Raw genomic sequence first — 19,400 nt, forward strand, 5'->3', positions numbered from 1 at the left:
CGAGTTTTTTTTTTTGTTGTTTTTCTCGGATGCAGTTATTTTACTTTTTTTCCCCCATCTTTACAAGCTGCACTTTTCAGACTCGTTAAACTGTTTCACTTTCTTGTTTTCCCTCCCTGGAAAGCTTTTTGGAAGTTATCATCACATGGGGCCACCAGGGCCGGCATGATGCATTTCCTCTGGAGCAGTGGTCACTAACACGTTGTCGAGTAGGATGGTGAAAATCATTAGGAAAGAGGGTGAGGATAAATATTTAGATGAAAACAATATTTTCCAACAGATTGAAATGGTTAAACATTTTTTTTCTGTATGTGGTTATGTCAAACCGAACTTTACACTATTTCTCTTTGAAGGAAATCCCTAGGTGTCTTTCAGCATAGTTCATGATTTCAACATCCACTGCAATGTATTAGACACAGATTTCATCATAAAAACTCCTTTCACACTAATTGGTAGTCCTGCAAAAGAACAAAAAAAAAAAACTTACAATAAATTAATTTTCTTCATTTGACAAAACTCAAAAATGTAATGCGTGAATATTTGGTTTGGAAAAAAATACACTATAAAAACAGCGATTGATGACATTTAAAGTCACAATTTACATAATTTGTTGAAAAAATATATTTGCTTAGTGAGGGAGGAGTATGGAAGCCCATTTCTGTCATGAAAGAAAAAATAAAAGGCCAGGAGGAAGACCCAATTTTGTCTTGTAGACATAATTATGAGATTCAAAGTCATAATTAAGAGATATAAAGTCACAATGTTGGCTTTCAGTTATATTAGGCAAAATTATCATTTCAACTTTCTAAGTCATAATTGTGCGATTCAGAGACATGATTTTTTATGAGATACCAGTTTCTCCAACGACGAGCCCCGTTGGAGAAACAGTGTGATTTTCTATCTCCTAGACTTTGACTTTAGACTTTGGAAATGGGTTTCCATAGGAGAGCGACATGCATACAACGGACAAATAACACGCTCATACGTACAACTGATCACTGTAGAAACCTTCATATTTATACTAGTAAAATGGTTCAGAAATGGACGGAGAACTACGACTTTGGTTTGGAATCAGGAAAACTGTGAAATTTGGTCATAAAAACCATGTAGGAAGCCTGCACTTCCTCTGTTGAATGAATCAAACATTTGCTGATGATGGTGTTCTGTTTACACCAAGGAGTAAAAGAACATAAATCTATTCATGATAAATAAAGCAAATGGGTCGTTTTTTATTGATGTTCTGAAGCTGGTGGAGGCTTGATGCATCCTAAAATATGTCTTCAACCACCGAAGATTATTATTATTATTATTATTATTATTATTATTCTATGGCATGCCTTCAAGACAATATAAAACTAAGATGGCTTATGTGTTGGTGCGAGCTTGTGATGCTGATTCATTAAGAGCTTCTCGCCATGTTCTGTCATCACTGACAAATTGTTGCAGAGGTGTGTGTGTGTGTGCGCGTGCATGTGTGTGTGTTGACTCACAGATGGTGTCCCTTTTGTACAAGACGAGCTAACAACTTTGACAGAGCCCGATGGAGGCGGACGGTACCGGCGGAGGGGCGGCTAGCTTCTCATCGCAGCTTAGACGGGACGGGCTGGACGTTTCTGCTGCTGCTTCCTCACCCCGTTTCCTCGAGCCGTGCTTGCATGCCCTTTTCACACACACACACACACACACACACACACACACACACACACACACACACACGGACACATACAGAATAATTGTGCAAAGACACACTATTGCAATAACAGAGGGTGACACAATGAGCAGGGACTGGGTCGGAGCAGATTGAGCAAGGTGTTTCCTGTGACCTGGACGACTGCACACAACACACAACACACACACACACACACACCCTTGGTGCTGGGTCTGCCAGCCCCTCCTCATCAGATCTTAATTTCTCCCTCCGTACCCATGTGAACGTGTGTGTAGGTGAAAAACGGCTATGTTGCAGGCTGTGATGCACATCCTTTATTTATGCTGTCTTCATGCTTTATTCATGCTCTGTTCAGGCATTTGCAAAGTGAATGAATATTGGATTAAAAGCAGCGTTCCGTTATTCATGAGTGGGGATATTTTGGACTGTGCCGGTGCCTTGTGTAATCCCCCGTCTGGCATATTGCAACATTCAGCAAAACTACCCTAAAATACTGGACTTCTTCACTTAAAACTGACTGTGTGTGTGTGTGTATGTGTGTGTCCGACAGGCTGTGAACTGCCCTGCTATGGAGAAGATGAAGAGGATAAAGAAGCGCCTGTCGTTAACTCTCCGGCCCAGTCTGACCATCGACGAATCTCTGTCCGAACTGGCCGAGCAGATGACCATTGAGGACGGTGGGACAAAGGACAACGGTAACAACCTGATGACTGTAAAACCTCGTTTACTCTGGTCCCTAAAGTAGGATGCAGATTTTGCTGAGTTGCCATCCTGTCAGATAAATTGTGCATGAAATTATTGCAATAGACGACAATATTGTCATTTGGAGACCATTTTAAACTAATATAATATAATGGCATAACGGTTTGAGTACACCCACTTAAAGATCACAAAACGAATATTTCTGTACAACATTTAACACTAGGACCGGAAAACATTTTAAATATCCAAAATAAACCAACAAAACAACAATAGTTAGAATGGATTGTGAAGTCTCTGTAACCATAATTGCGTTTCAGAAAGATACGCCATTCAGCTTAGACAGAAAAAACAGGCAAAAGTGTCGGGTAGTTCAAACTAGCTACTAAGGTTTTCAGGTTTTCTCAAAATGGCAGCTTTCCAACAACATCAAAGGAGAGCATCTCTTTATCAGCTGTTGTCCAAATGGAAATCATCATTCAATTGATTTATTACTTATTGTGACAGGTTTAGCTATACTTACATCTAACAGTTCTGTCACAGTAACACATTTTGCAATTCCTTACCATCCTTTTGGATTCCAAATGACTGCCTCTACCAAAGAAAGGGCAGCACATTTTCTTTCTGAAAATTGATAACATGCCAAAAAATCTCTTAACAAACTTTCAAGTGTCCAATCGCATTACTGCCCTCAACATAAAAACACATGTTGGTATTATTTCCTTTAGCCCTTTAGAATTATTGGAATAATAAAAACAAATTCATGGTTTAAGGAGAAACGAGCAGTGAACTGTTGCCTGAGGAGCGGCAGTGAAGCTTCTCCCTCCACATGTCTGTCAGCAGCAGACATTTAACAGCTCTCTGCTGAGCTTTCTGGGTCTTGACAGCTCTCAGGGGTGCTGAGATTATGAAGCGCTGATGTCCATGAATTAAGAAAGATGGCTCTGTGAGCGAGACAGTTGCAGCTGCAGCGGCTTGCACCGAGTCGCTCTGCATCAAGTTATGTAACAGAATGGAGCTACTTCACCAACACACACACACACACACACACACACACACACACACACACAGAGGGAGTCTTGTATCGCAGATTTCTGACGACGTTATGTTGACTTTTATTACTTTCTTCCTGATTCAAATGAACTCGATCGTAGCCAAACCCTGATCTCGTCCTATACCATAAAACATGATTCACATCTTTGTGCTCTGCTCCTTACCTCACCAAGGTGACGGAATAACAGACTGAAGACATTGGTATTGCCTGCCTACTCGCACAAAAAGCAGCAAATCTGTAGGGAACAGACACCCACTGTTCAGAAAGACCCGCTTTTATTCAGTCTTTACAGTTATATAACGTCCTGCTTGGTACCACAGCTAAACACAGCCAGGAAGCCGTTGGATTGACTGACACATGAAAACAGTCTATTGCCACTTATCGACAGTTTTCAGAATAAATGGATGCGCATCCATCTTTTTCAGCACATTTGCCTTTTCAGCCTTTTCCCTGTCGCTTTCTGCTCAGAATGACTCACTAATAACAGAGTTTAAGAATGAGCTGCAGCTAGTGAAGCCACATGAATTAGAGACACTGTAGCAGGTGTTGGGGTCAAACCATACAATCTTCACGTCTTTGAGCTGCATAAAGCAGTACGAGGCTAAACTATTCCATTTAAGTGCTGAGCAGAAGCAAAATGTTTGACCAACAGGGCACCAGTGAATTCAAACCATCTAAAAGGGCAGAAACACATAAATTCATACTTAAAGAGTGGAGTGAACCTGAACAGTCACTCCACTGAAATCCAGAAATTCCATAAAAAAAAAAATCTCACTTTCAAGATTTGTACCACCTCTAAAAATGAGGTGCATTCATCTTGTAATTCCCCTGTGTTTTTGCCCCTGAAGGCAGCATAGTGTTAAATGTAAGGTTAGCTTGTAGGAACATGACAGACTTTGAACATAAAGTTTTAAAGAGCAGATGTGGAGCAGATGGTTTGTGGGAGCAGATAGATAATCTGCAGACTTGAGACTTACTTTTATAAGTCAAAATGAAACAAAATGTATGAATTTTAGTGTTGAAACTGCCGGTTCATCCAATTTTGAGAGAAAACCTGGTTGGGTCATTTGCTTACCAAAGTTTGTAGCTGAAGTTCCAAATGAATAAACTAGGGCTGATAGCCCATTGTTGTCTGTTGCCCACCATTCTCAAGGGAGGAAAATATTTTAATGTTAAGATCTAGTTGAAGGGATTTCCTCACCTGGTCTGTAACCTTTGTATACATTTCATTTTCTTTCAATCCATCATAGGTGTTGGGTGGAAAAACAAAATGTACTAATTGTTGGTTGGTAAAGATGCTACAGGGTTAACTCAGCATTAGCCTAGCTAAAGTCTGGCATAAGGAGCCAGCTTGCTTTTCAACAGTAGCATGATGTTAATATTTTTGTTTATGAACAGGTTGTTAAATATATTTCTTGTTTAAAAAAAAACATAAACCATGTTTAGGATATTTTATGTTTCGTTGATTATTTTTCGTCAAGCTAGCTCAGGGGTGGGCAACTCCAGGCCTGGAGGGCTGGTCTCCTGCAACTTTTAGATGTGTCTCTACTTCAACACACATGAGTCAAATAATGAGGTCGTTAGCAGGACTCTGGAGAACCTGACTGCATTTAGGAGGTGATTCAGCTGTTGGATTCAAGTGTGTTGGACCAGGGAGACATCTAAGAGTTGCAGGACACCGGCCCTCGAGGACCAGGATTGCCCACTCCTGAGCTAGCTGCTACTGAACATAGTTAATAACATCAAAGATTCACAACAAGTCTACAAACATTTTTTGCTGTCCTGCTTTTGTAGAAAACAAAAAGTCAAGTTACCTTTCATGAACAAGCTTAGAATATTTTCTCCCAGTGTTCCCTTCATTGGTTTCTTTTCTTTTAAGTAGCAGAACAATTAGGACAGCTACTAGCTACAGCTGCTAATAAAGATAACATCAAAGACTAAGCCACATTTAGTCCTTGTTGAGATTTATTTTGGGGGTTACAGTGGCTACCTTGGTTTCAGAGTAAAGAAAGTAAACATGATCCATAACTACTGGTGTAGCTTAGCATTAGCATTGCTAAATGAGTAAACACCAAAGCAGCTCACCCCTTTTTCTAAATTAGCTTATCTGTGTTTTTATTGACAGTCTGCTAAACATATTTGGCATGTCAGTCACTGTTTTAGATGTCTCTTCAAATGCCAATTGACTTGGCTAGATACTTGCTTACTTTTGTTAACGTATTTTTTTTACATTAAGGGTTTCCAATGCGGTGTATTTGATGAGAAACGGCTGGTAACATTGTCAGCTTGACTTGGTATTGGCTAAGCTCAAATCTGAAACACAAAAGCAGCTAACCTACTTTGTAGCATGGTGTGTTTCTGAAACCCTTGGTCTGTTTGGCATGTTTCGCATGTGTTCCTTAATATTTTCTTTTTAATTGCCAGAACTGTAAGGCTCACTGCCTGCCACACAACAAATTCTGCAGAGTTAAAGCAACACTATGCCGAGTCTGTTTGGTCCTTTTCAGAATCAGCATTAATTGAACTCTTACAAAGTTATTTCAACAATAGTTTGAGTAGTTATAACTATTTCAAGTGTTAAAATTAAACTATTTCTTGTGGAAATAACTCTGAAGGAGTTAAATGAACACCAATTTTGATAAGGACCAAAAAGACTCGGCATAGTGTTGATTTAATTCTGCAGAATTTGCTGTGCACTTCTGTTACCAGTTATCTATATCAAAGGTTGGCAACATTATCCAGGTGATGTAATATTGAAGCCACTGTTTGGCTTAACTTGGTTTTGGCTGGAAATGCTGTAGTGGTTAGCCTGTCATTGTACAGCACTGGGACAAACATCTAATCTATAAAGTCAAGTTTATTTTTATGATCAAATGTTCAGTTTATCGGTTAATGTATCTCTGTAATAAACAAATTATTGCTGCCTGCTTGCTTTATTAAACTTTGAAAATAAAACATTTGCAGCTTTTCCTTTGACACATACTTATGTGGCTTTTTATAGTTTAGGCGGGTTATTGGTTCTGTTTTAAACATGTTGGCTTAAATTTAATATAATATTTTGTTGTTTTGAATGAATCCATGCCATATGTGATTTATGAAATGACTAGAGTTTGACTGTGGCTTCATTTTTCCACCTGAAGGTCTGTTTCCCCCGTTTCTTGCATCGATTTTTACTCAGCCGCCTCGTTTTTCTGCTGCAGAGCCCTTCATGAGGAATGGCCGCCCCCCCACCTCCCACAGCATGCACTCCTTCCTGCACCAGTACACCAGCTCCTTCAAGAAGCCGCCGCTCCGCCGGCCGCACAGCGTCATCGGTGGGAGCCTAGGATCCTTCATGGCCATGCCCCGCAACAACGGCAGCCGTCTGGGTGAGCCTCGCCAACACAACACACACACACACACAAAGGAACGGAAGGAAACAAGCAGATGGCATCCGGCAGCAGACAGGAAGCGTGTCATGATGCTGAGATTTCCACCCTCCTTCCTCACATATGCAGATACACAGTCGACAGAATGACTCGCCGTCATTCCCATGAGCCAGCTTCCCCGTGACCCCCCTGGTCTCCCCCACCCTCCTGCCTGGGCTGCTAGATGTGGGACTCAGACAAACGTGACACAGCTTCCTGCGTGAGCTGATTCATCTCAGCTGAGCCACGCAATAGAATATGTCAAAGCCACAGCCGTTAAGATGATTCACAGGACATAAGAACCAATTATCATTTATATTATTATTTACATGCTTATATGGTATGATAAATAATCAGACTAGGAATGGGGATGCACCGACCCACTTTTTTCCCTTTCAATACCGATACTGATATGTGAGGTTTAGTATTGGCTGATACAGGGAAAAACAGCTGAATTGACATAAAATGTTTTACTTTTTTTTAACACGGACATAAATGTACTGAAATACAAATTTGTTTGATAACTTTTCACCAGCACAGCACACTTAAACACACCAACAGCTTCACGAGCTTGGTCAAACATGTAAAAACAGCATAACTTTAATTTGTTCAGTTAGAAGTAGAACAGCCAATATAAAACAAATGAGAAACTGACAAAGACAATATGATATGTAAAAATAAACCTTCTATCAAATGGTTCAGAAAGAGCAATTAGGAATTCTAAATATAACATAAAATAAACAAAGTATGATGTCACTCAGAGCACAAAGCAAACAGCTTTATTTAAAGACCTGAGATAAAATGATTGTAACGCAGAGCGCTGTTAGAAAAGCAGCTTTGCCTTTAGCAGCTCTGTAAACAGTAATGCCCGTTTATTGTGGCCCCAAACGACAGTATTGCCTCAACACTTTCAGGAATCACCATGAGGTAATTCAGAGGATCCATCCCTGACACTGCTGAGCAGCAGCTACATTGTTTCAGTTCTAACCTGTGAAATATTGTAACGTATCTGTGGTTGATTTAGCTTCACAGGTTAATTTGGTTACTTTGCGGCTTTTGTTTAAAGCTTTTATGCAGCTCAAGTTTGTTTCGAGTCAATCTAGAGAATCAATGTGTGAAAGAAATTCATGTTGCTATCAGAAATGAAATAACATTGATGTTCTCAAACTAGTTTAGGTTGCCTCAGTAAAGAAGTTATTATTTAAAGGTCCTCAGCTGTGCAAACACACTCTCATTTCTCTGCTTTTGCAAAATAAACAAATTTCGATACAGTCTAAAAATACTTCATTCTAGTGTCAACAGTTTTTATCAAAAAACTACTAATTAAGCAAATTTATTTTTGAAATGTCAAATTGTGCAATTATATGGTCAACAGAAACACAGCTAGGGTAGAAGAAGGGTAGAAAAATAAATCCAGAAACATGAATGAAATAGAATTATGTGGGTTGGTCCTGAAGTAATGAATCAATGAATCTTTGCAGTGAATTGACTTTGCTCATTTAAAGTGCCTTGAGACGACATTTTTTGTGCTATGTAAACACCTTGAATTAAATTAAATTATTACTTTTCTAACTTCCTAAGTTTATTCTTCTACCCACTCATTTGATCGTTTATTATTGAGCATTATTTGTAATTTATAACCCTCAAACTTCGAAAATACGAAAACTGTACCTTTTCTAACCTCCTGTCCTGTAGCTGTGCTGCAGCAGTAACACGCAGATTCTGTAGTGATTCTGTCCTCTTAAAGAGAGCAGCCAATAGTTTTTTGTTTAAATCTCTGCTTGTTAAAGAAAAGCCAATGTTCCCAACTAGCTATACATGAGACATCAGTTATCATCCTCCTCTTGTTCCTATGATGCTACAAATCAATCATCTGTACCTCAGCATGTTTCCTTCCTGAATGCTGCGGCTGCATTGTCAGAACCGTTCTGTCCAACAGATGGTCCACTTCTCTGGGCCCGGAAATGCTACAAGGACCCATTGAGCCCCACACTGGACCCTGTCCCAGTTAGAGGGACTTGGATGTAAAAAGGGGACAGCTAAGTAGGACGTGGATGTTCCACATCTAGCTGTTGCACTCTGTGTTCATTATCAGACATGCTAATGAGGAGGAACAGAGAGAGGGGCAGCTTCAGAGCTTCAGAATGAGAAAGGGAAAAAAAAAGAAAAAAGGTTGTGTTTAAATATTCAGGATGAAACGCGGAGTAAAAACGGCTGCAAAGTGAATTCAGCGAAAGTTTGTTGAGAGAGAAATTGGTTATAAAAACCACAAACGAAGTTAACGGAGAAGCGGTGTGTGGATGTTTTAACAGTCGGCTGATGGAATGAAAACAGAAAGTCTGGGGTGTTCACACAGGAGGAATTCTGGGAGGGAAGAGATGGCAGAGAGGTATGCGAAAATAGATGAAGGTTGAGCGGCGAGGAAAGTAGGACAGATCAAATCAGGCAAAAGAATCTGGAGAAGATGTACACGAGTTAAAGAGCAGCGCTGAGATAAGCTGCTGCCTGCTGAAAACCTCAGGAGGAAGAGGAGACGAAACCAAAGAGGGAAGAAGATTGGAAGAGACGATTGGAAGAAAAAAAAAAATAAAAAAAAGTAAAGATGTTAAGTTTGATTTTCCATTTTTGATCAGTCATTTTTCTAAAATAACAGCAATCAGTCTGTTAATTTGATTTTCAATGTTGGATTAAATTGTTGCAAAAATACTGAAAATCTGACACAGTTATGAGTTGAGTTTTGAAACAATAGGTGAGCAGAGCTTATTGAGTAAAACGGATTAATTTTAAACATAAAGCTTGAATTATAAAGGCAACTCTGTTATTGAGTTAGAAGGAAAGAAAACTACTAAGGCTTATCTAAATAATCTATAAAATAAGCTTTTCTGTTTGTTTTTTTTGTCACATTCACATGTTTCAGATCATTAAACATGTTTTAATGTCAGACTGAGATTTTCTGAGTAAATAAACAAAGCTATTTTCAAATTTAAAAAAAAAAAATCAGAATTCTGAGGGTAAAGTTAAAGTTCTACAACTACATGATTTTATTAAGGGAAAATAAATGGAATGATTCAACAATAAAAAAAATTGAGAATGATGGGATTTTCCGATGCCAAACACACTGTCCTGATGATAATTGAGGAATAATAAGAAGAGGATGAAATTGGCTTTTTATCGATGAAGCCTAATCCAAAACTGAAAACAAAAGAAGCATTAGTAAAGCCCCACCTGCAGTATTCCAGCTATTTTTCAAAATGAAACATGTGTTCCCTATGATAAAAAAAAATAAAAATCTGCCCACATGGATGATGAAATTAAATCCAAAATGTTTAAATGCTGTTACTGGGTGGCAATAACTCAAGCATGCCTCAGAATGTGGAGGACAGGAATCCTGTGTGTTTTCTTTCAGGTTAGTTGCTTTTCTCCTGCTCATGTTTAGGTTTATTGAAGCAAAACATAGTGATACGCATGAGAAAAAAAGCTGATAAATACCAACCTTATTGTTTTTAATTGGTATATTTATTCATTTTTTGAACAAAACATTCAAGAAAAAACATTACATGTTAAAAAAACCACGCAATTGTGTTTTATTGACGACTATCTTTCTTGACGCCCTTCAGGGATGTACAGAAATCCAGAGTTTCATCATCATGACTGGTGGTATCTTGATGGATTCACTGATTTTATAGACGAATCTAAACATTCACATGTGTTTCTGTGGTTTTTGCACAAATCTGATCAAATATGACTTATCAAATGGGCAAAAGAAAAGAGAATAAATTTCCTGCTAGGCTTGCAATCAAGCCTAGCAGGAAGTGAGAGTCAAAATTCTCATATTTGACTCCTTTCCTGCTCCTCTCCTCCCACACCTTTCTCTGCGCACTCAACAAAACCCCTGGATGGAAATATTGTCTGATTCAGACCTATTCCTCTTTCTGCTTTTTTTTTTTTTTTAACGGAGGTCATTTCAGCAAACTAAACTGGTAATTATATACTGCATCGAACAGTCGTGGTACATAGTCTGCTTTCTTTTAGGAAACAGCAAATTGGGGTGGAAAAGGTAGAAATGTTTTGATCATAGCGGGAGGTGGCGTAACTTTTAATATTTTATCTATAATAATATAGATGTTATGTTCAAAATTGAATCTCCCTTTGGGATGCTGTGGTGGCACAGGGGCAAAGCACAACCCATGTATAGAGGCCCTGGTCCTCATGCTGGTGGTCACAGGTTCAATTCCCAGCCTGGTGACATTTGCCACATGTCTCTCCCTCTCTCATTACCCTCCTTCCTGTCAAACTACTTTCAAATAAAGGCACTAGAGCCAACAAAACCTTTAAAAATAAAAAAAATTCAATCTTCTCTGAGCATCACATTTGATGACAGACTTCATGGTTGGAGTCGCTGACACATTGATGACAGAGCTGCTCAGCCATAGCCACTCATTAACTGTGTATATATATATGTGTGTGTGAATGGAGGAGAGGGTGGGCATGGGGCTTGTACATACACACATTTTCTCCAGCTGGGTTTCAGTAGTGGTGGGAGTTTTATTGCCTGGGAGGAAATGGAGCAGGCTGTGGTTTCTCGTTGTAGCCCTGGAAGGAGGACTTTCAGCTCCATGTTCGTTTGATAACCATTACTGTGTCGAACAGCAAGGCATTGAGTGAATGTTTGAGGTGGGAAAACGCCTGCTATGAAATCTCTTTAACTTAAATGCAAAGCCTTGAAAAAACTGCAGCAAAACTTGAGGCAAATGGTGCTCTGTTGCTGAAAGTGAGAGCTTAAGCGGTTTGTGTCCAGGGTGTGCGGGGTCCGCAGAGAGGTTATCTACACTTTTTTCCTGACCCTAGACCTGTATATCTCCTGAATGGAGAGTTCTAGAAATCAGAAGTGATCCAGGACTTCCAGAGTGTTTCTAGAAGTCAACCATCTTCTCTTTATTGGGCTGAGCTCTAGGCAGTTCTGATCAGACCACTGGGCCAGCTGATCCACCTCCCACCTGTATGCAGACTCACCTCTGTCCTGAATCAGACTAATAGCTGGGGTCATATGCATGACTGCCTACTTTAAGTGCAAAAAGGAAATGACTCGGAGGCCCTTTCTCTCACACAGCACATAATACTGTGGTGTTTGGACCTTCAAGGGCCAGGATTAGCAGCAATAGAGAAGTTAATTCTCTAAACCTGCTCAGCTACAGTCTGAGCAACAATTGAAAGGTTTAAAACGACTGACTTTGTGTCAATCAAGGCTGGAGGAGAACCTGAGTTTATGAAAGCCACCAGTAGATGTACAGGAGTACCACAGAGTTTTAGGATGCATTCACTCTGTTTAGTCCACTTTAACCCAACTCCAGTCTGTTTGCCTAGAAAGTCCAGTTCATTTGGGGACGACTCAATGCACAAACTCTGATGTGGACCAAAAATCCAAACTGATCTGCCTACAAACCTCGATCTCAGTTCAGTTGAAGTAAACTCTGGTGCTGTTTAAATGCGTATGTGAATGCCAAGCTGACCGAAGACCACTCCAAAAGCAGGAAGTAGACTGCAGCACAGTGCACTCTGGGTAAATGCAACCAAAACAAACGTGGGAGTCTAGCGCTAGCATTTTTGTTTACATTTTGTGAAGAAGGAAGTTGCGTCCATGTCGTTATGTCGTTTTCTTCAGTGGTTCCTGGTGCAGCGCCCCCACAGGTTACAGGGTAAACATGTTTTTCAAAGGGTTTGATTCGTTTGACACAGTAAAAGTGAACTGCAGCAGCTGGAAATGTAACAACGGTCAGGATTTTAGTCCTCAGTTGAACAGAGTCTACCAAACTATCAATGTGTGAAAACACCCAACCTGGAGCAGATCTGATTTATAGTAAGAGGCTCTCAGTAAATTTTATTTGAAATAACCGTGCGGTTGGTTTACTTTTCTCCATCCAGACATTGTCCATGAGAACCTGAAGATGGGTTCTGATGGGGAAAGCGACCAGGCTTCAGGAACATCTTCAGACGAGGTCCAGTCCCCGACGGGCGTCTGTCTGAGGAACAGAATTCACCGCCGGATCTCCATGGAGGTGAGACCCTGTCACACACACACGCACGCAGACACACGCGCACACACACACACTGCAGTGGGCTAAGAGGGGGGCAGGGCCGGTAACTGACTCCTCGGCTTTGGATGTGAGGATACTGATATCTGGGATGCTCCCTGGAGAATCTGGTAGAGAGACTGTATGATTTTTCTTCATGTCAGCTGTCACAGCTTGAGAGCAGACTGGAAAATAGATTTTCTACCAAGTGGGCGTTTAAACACATGGCTGTCATCGGCTCCGATACTGGAAACAAGCGCGGTCCATTTTTCTTCTGTGGTCAGGTTCAGCCGTGTTAGATTTAATCAGTAACGTTTTGATTTTTTTTTTATCAAGAAGAAAATCCAGAGAACCACCCAGAGGTGTCAGATATGACAAATGGATTCAGTCCTTTTTTCCAGCTCAGCTGTAAGAACAAGAAGAGCTCCCATCTCGGATAAACCCTCTCTGGGTTTATGAACGCACACGCTGACCCTCAGCATCATTACGTTGCTCTGCCTGCTGGTGTGTTGTTCCCCTCTAGTGATTAAAGCAACCAGCTGAGGTGGTAAACCAGAAATGTGTGTGTTCCAGCAGCCACTCAGCCTGGAGGTGTACTGCCCCCTGCTGGCCGAGAAGAGAACACAACAAATCAAAACCCGGCACCTCTGATGCTAATGTGGGTTCTCACTCACAACTACACACTGACCTATTTTTCACTTGTTTTGAATGCTGGGTGCAGAACAGAAGAGGAACTCAAGGATGTGGTAATGATCACTTGACCCAACACACACGCACACACACACAATCAGCAACATATTGGGTCTGTTATGTGGAAGTAGCAAAAAAACAGTGTTTTAGTAATTCTGTTCAGAACACACAAAGTTTGTCCTTATAAACACTCAAAAATATAGAAATTAAACCAAAACAATTGTGCTAATTTGCAAAGAGCTAACTTATTACTTCTTCATCTGTGCCTCATAAAATGACTACATGAGAAATGTGATGTTGATACAGAGCAGTTTATTTCCTGTTTCCTGCTCTTGGTTTTTTTTTTTTCTTTTCTTTTTTATTCTGAACTTTCATGATTCAGAGTAAGAATGCAAAATATATCAGCACAAAATATTAATCTTTTTTTATCATTTTGATATTGGTCCGATAAATAGAACTGGGCCGATATTAACAACAATTCACAACTTTTTTTTTGAGGTTGGTCATTTGATGGTGATGCAGAGCAGCATTATGGGTAGCTTAATTGAAGTAGAGAAGCAATGGTGAAGTCAGCAGTGCGGATGTTTTGTTTTTTTTCTTCAAATATTGAAGAACCAAAAACGAAATGTTAATGTGATATCGGCCCCAATACTCTTATCTGTGCCCGTCTACTTCAGACCATCAGCATCTTTCCAAACCAATGTGGCCCAATGAGGAAAAGTAATCAATCCCTTGTTAAATCATGAATTAACTTAAAACTAACCACATTAGAGTATAATTTAACTTTCCACCAGCAGTCCTGACCCTTACATAGTCTGTCCCAAACATGAAGTAGACTGTTTGTTTTTAGAAAATGCCCAGTCCTAGTCTGTTGATTATATTTATGATGATGGAACAGAAAAGGCTGTTTTTCTTGGTACACCTACTAAACAACTGGTAGATGGGGTTTAATGGTTGTCATGGAGACATTCACAGTCCAAAAATAGTCAGTAATGACAGAAATAAAGCCAGTTCAACATCTTCCTATTATTTAACTGTGAGTAAGTTGGTGGAAACTTCTGTAATAAATAGAATATTTGAAGTCCGGTCTATACTGAGCATCATTATTCTTCAGCCAGATGAAAGTGTTGCCTCGGTTTCAGACAGCTCAGGTTCTGCTGGTGAGACGTTCAGAGAGTTTTCTCTCTCTGAGTTGTTAGCTGTCACGCCTCCTGGTGTTTAGCTTTGATCCTGAGGAGAAACTGAAACTTCTAGACAGGAACGGCCCTGCTGCCTTCAGATGACGAGGTGTGTGTGTGTGTGTGTGTGTTTATAAAGTAAGTCTTTTTAAGCTTCTGCTGCAGTCATGCCAACACGAGCGGTCCTGTATTTTTACCTGATGGACCTCATCTGTCATTGGAAGTGGAGAGCTTTTTCAGATGCTGTATGAGTGTGTGGGTGGACTCAGAGTTCCATCTTCTCCTGGCAGTAGTAACACCCCTTAACTTACTACCTTCATCATGTTGCAGCAGCAAACATCAGTGGATTTATTGAGGTTCCCTGTGACAGACACCATCCATGGTAGTGGCTGCACCGTGCTGTGGCGATGCATTTTTTAATTTTTTCCCCCCCTTTTCCAGCAAAAGCGACATTTTGACTCAAGGGTGCTGAATATTACCGAAGAGTTTAACTGCCAGAGCTTGGAAATAAAATTGGGAGCAGCAACTTGTTAAAAGGAGAAAACCTTTTCGTTATAACGAGATGTAAAACTTCTTGAAATGAAAATGTTTTAACAAAAAAACTTTTTCATTCTCACAAGTTTTCCATCTCTTTATAATGAAAAGGTTTCATGTTGAAATGAGAACATTTTTCTTTTTAACAAGAAAACCTCATTATAACAAGATGCAAAACAGATTAAAACAATAAATAACCTTGTTAGAACCAGTTAAACTGAGAGTTCCTCATTGCTCTGACACATTAGAGTTTTCTCATTTAATAAGATACTACTCCTGAATGTATTTCTGATCTTTGGCAGTTAAACGCTTCAATAGGATCTCCATGTGTCTGCCACACCTGTAGCACATTATGACAAAAATCCATCTTTTTTGTTCCTTCATAAAACTTTTTGCTACTTTGTGTTGGTCAATTAAGTCAAATCCCAATTTGCCACACAGAAGTTTGTAATTGTGATGTAATATAACATAAAAAGGGTGTGAATATTTATCTAACTATATATATTAATGTAGCATGAGCCAGGTTGGAGAAGCTAGTCTGTCCTCATGCTGTGATGGGAGCAGATTGCAGAGCAGCAACAGTGGCTGTCAGCCATTAGCTCCTGTTGGTACCTAACTGTGTATATCAAAGATTAATGAATCCAGCTGGTGAAAATGGACATTGCTGTTCTCATGAGGTGAACTGATGACCCTGTGTGCTTTCAGGACCTGAACAAGCGTCTGTCGCTGCCTGCTGACATCCGCATCCCAGACGGCTACCTGGAGAAGCTGCAGCTCAGCAGCCCGCCCTTCGACCAGCCGCTGAGCCGCCGCTCCCGCCGCGCCTCGCTGGTCAGTTCCAGCCTCCTCTCCCTGCACTCGCACACTCATTACTGAGGTTCCCTCTGGGCTGGTTTCCACGGCAACTGGCCCAGCGAGAGGCAAAGAGTCCCAGTCGCTCGCCTCCGACTTCCATCAGATCAGATTATGAAACTCTGCTGGGGGAGATCATATTGCTTTGTTGCAGATTTGCTAATGAAAAATGTGACAGCACTTATTAAGAAGTAATAAATGACTCAATAAATCAGTTAGCATTATTATGGTCTGCATGCTGGCTATTACTGGCATGCAATTGCGACTTGCATGTTGGGATTGCCAGTAGGATGTGGGTTATCACGAGCATGTTGACCAACAGTGACTTACCTCACTCAGTATTCTAACATTAGTGTACAAGCTAAAATTAGCCAAAATGCTAAGGTTACCTTAAATGGTGTAGGTAGAATATGGGGCATCACCAGAATGACATACTCTATTTAGTATGATAAACATAGCTAATAATTCAAAAATTAGCAAAATTGCTTATTTTAGCTATCAGGCTAATGTTAGCATGGAGGCAATCACTAGCAGGTAGAGCGACTAGCATGTTGACACTGCCAGTAGGATGTGAGTTATCACTAGCATGTTGACCAACTCCACTCTGTGGAGTGCATAAGCCAAAACTAGCCAACGAACTAGATAACGAAATGTCACGAAGTACAAATCAGATTTTTACTTTTGCGTTAAATGGGTGTTTTATATTATATTCATCACCAATGTCAAAAAAAAACAAAAAACATTTTCACTTTTTTGAAAGATTCACCAAATGCACAACTCTTAAGTAGTATAATTAGTATTTCAAAAGAGCAGAAGAAATGTAATGTTTTTTGAACAATAACAATATTTGTTGTTAATTTGTTGCTAAGAGATGAGCGCGTTTTCTGGTAACCAAGGACCACAAAGTAAACATTTGATTTTTACTTTTGCAAAATTTACCTTGTGTAAATTTCTTGTGTCTAAGCAGTATTTCAAAAGAGCTTATGTTTTATAAACAATAATATTACTTATTAATTTAGTGTTTAGAGATTAACGTTTTTTTTGTGTTTTTTTTCTGGCATCAAACTGCCACGAAGTATAAATCAGATTTTTACTTTTGTGATGAATGTCTGTTTCATAATTTATTTACCACCAATGACAAAAAAAAGTATTTCCACTTTTCTGCCAAATTCACCAAATGCACAATTCTTATGTAGTAAGTAGTATAAAATAAGAAGTATTTCAAAAGAGCAGAAGAAACCTTATGTTTTTTCTTTTTTTTTTAACAATAGCAATGTTTGTTGTTAATCTGTTGCTAAGAGATGAGCGCGTTTTCTGGTAACCAAGTGACACGAAGTAAACATCCGATTTTTACTTTTGCAAATTTACATAGTGTAAATCTCTTGTATCTATCAGTATTTCAAGAGAGCTTATGTTTTATAAACAATAATATTACTTGTTATTAATTTGGTGTTAAGAAATTAGCATTTTTTNTTGTTTTGAATGTTTGTTTTATAATATATTCACCACCAATGGAAAAAAAAAAACATTTTCACTTTTCTGAAAGATTCACCAACTGCACAATTCTTGTTAAGTAGTATAAGATAAGTAGTTTTTCAAAAGAGCAGAAGAAATCTTATGTTTTTTGAACAATAACAATTTTTGTTGCTAATCTGTTGCTAAGAGATGAGCGCGTTTTCTGGTAACCAAGTGCCAAGAAGTAAACATTTGATTTTTACTTTTGCAAAATTTACTTAGTGTAAATCTCTTGTATCTATCAGTATTTCAAGAGAGCTTATGTTTTATAAACAATAATATTACTTGTTATTAATTTGGTGTTAAGAAATTAGCATTTTTTTTTCTGGTGCCAAACTGCAACGAAGTATCAGGTTTTTACTTTTGTGCTGAATGTTTGTTTTTATAACATATTCACCACCAACGACAAAAAAAGCATTTCCACTTTTCTGCCAAATTCACCAAATGCAAAATTCTTAAGTAGTAACTAGTATAAAATGAGACGTATTTCAAAAGAGGGGAAGAAACCTTATATGTTTTAAACAATAACAATATTTGTTGTTGATATGTTGCTAAGAGATGAGCGCATTTTCTGGTAACCCAGTGCCATGAAGTAAACATGTGATTTTTACTTTTGCAAAATTTATTAACTGTAAGTTTCTTTCAAAGAGCTTATGTTTTATGAACACTAATATTACTTGTTATTAATTTGGTGTTAAGAGGTGTGTGTTTTTTGTGGTAACGAACTGCCACGAAGTTTAAATCAGATTTTTTCTTTTGCGTTACATGTCTGTTTTATAATATTTTTACCACCAATGACAAAAAAAAAAAAAAAAAATTCACTTTTCTGAAAGATTCACCAACTGCACAATTCTTGTTAAGTAGTATAATATAAGTAGTATTTCAAAAGAGCAGAAGAAATTTAATGTTTTTTGAACAATAACAATATTTGTTGTTAATCTGTTGCTAAGAGATGAGCGCGTTTTCTAGTAACCAAGGGCCACAAAGTAAACATTCGATTTTTACTTTTGCAAAATTTACCCTGTGTAAATTTCTTGTGTCGAAGCAGTATTTCAAAAGAGCTTATGTTTTATAAACAATAATATTACTTATTAATTTAGTGTTTAGAGATTAACATTTTTTTTTCTGGTAACAAACTCCCACGAAGTATAAATCAGATTTTTACTTTTGTGATGAATGTCTGTTTCATAATATATTTACCACCAATGACAAAAAAAAGTATGTCCACTTTTCTGCCAAATTCACCAAATGCACAATTCTTAAGTAGTAAGTAGTATAAAATACTATACAGTTAACAAATATTATCTTTGTTAACTGCATAAATGTGCTTTAAATATGACAAGTTTCATCAGAACAAGTGATACAAATTACTTATGTGTACCTTTAGAGTACATGTTTCATGTAGATTATACCTGTTATTTTCCATATATATATATATATATATATATATATATATATATCTTAATCTCAAAAGAGCAGAAGAAATCTTATGTTTTTTTAACAATAACAATATTTGTTGTTAATCTGTTGCTAAGAGATGAGCGCGTTTTCTGATAACTAAGTGCCACGATTGCCATCTGATTTTTACTTTTGTAAAAATCAGAAGGCAGTGCATTAGCATTAGCAGTGCACTCACCACATTAGTAGTAGCCTTTTCTCAAAAATAAGCTTTTTAGCTTTTTTGTTTATTTATTAGCCATCTTTAGCATGCTGTATGGAAGAAGTCAATGT

At 38.6% G+C, this 19,400-nt stretch overlaps 1 protein-coding gene across 2 annotated transcripts in view; it reads left to right on the plus strand.

Moving 5' to 3' along the window:
* The first annotated feature begins 1,676 nt into the window (after nucleotides 1–1,676).
* LOC103152557 (cyclin-dependent kinase 17) overlaps nucleotides 1,677–19,400 on the plus strand; it is a 27,433-nt gene continuing 9,709 nt past the window's right edge. Inside the window, exons 1-4 of one of the 2 annotated variants that reach the window (XM_007573057.2) lie at nucleotides 1,677–2,364; nucleotides 6,623–6,790; nucleotides 12,752–12,885; nucleotides 16,008–16,133. In XM_007573057.2, the coding sequence (XP_007573119.1) occupies nucleotides 2,238–2,364; nucleotides 6,623–6,790; nucleotides 12,752–12,885; nucleotides 16,008–16,133 (555 nt within the window). In that variant the 5' untranslated portion in view covers nucleotides 1,677–2,237. Of the gene's footprint in view, nucleotides 2,365–6,622; nucleotides 6,791–10,129; nucleotides 10,236–12,751; nucleotides 12,886–16,007; nucleotides 16,134–19,400 lie in introns of those variants that run through there. The other variant, XM_016661191.1, reaches the window with a different exon arrangement.

This window comes from Poecilia formosa, unplaced genomic scaffold (assembly GCF_000485575.1).
Source record: "Poecilia formosa unplaced genomic scaffold, Poecilia_formosa-5.1.2 Scaffold318, whole genome shotgun sequence".
Classification (NCBI taxonomy): Eukaryota; Metazoa; Chordata; class Actinopteri; order Cyprinodontiformes; family Poeciliidae; genus Poecilia; species Poecilia formosa.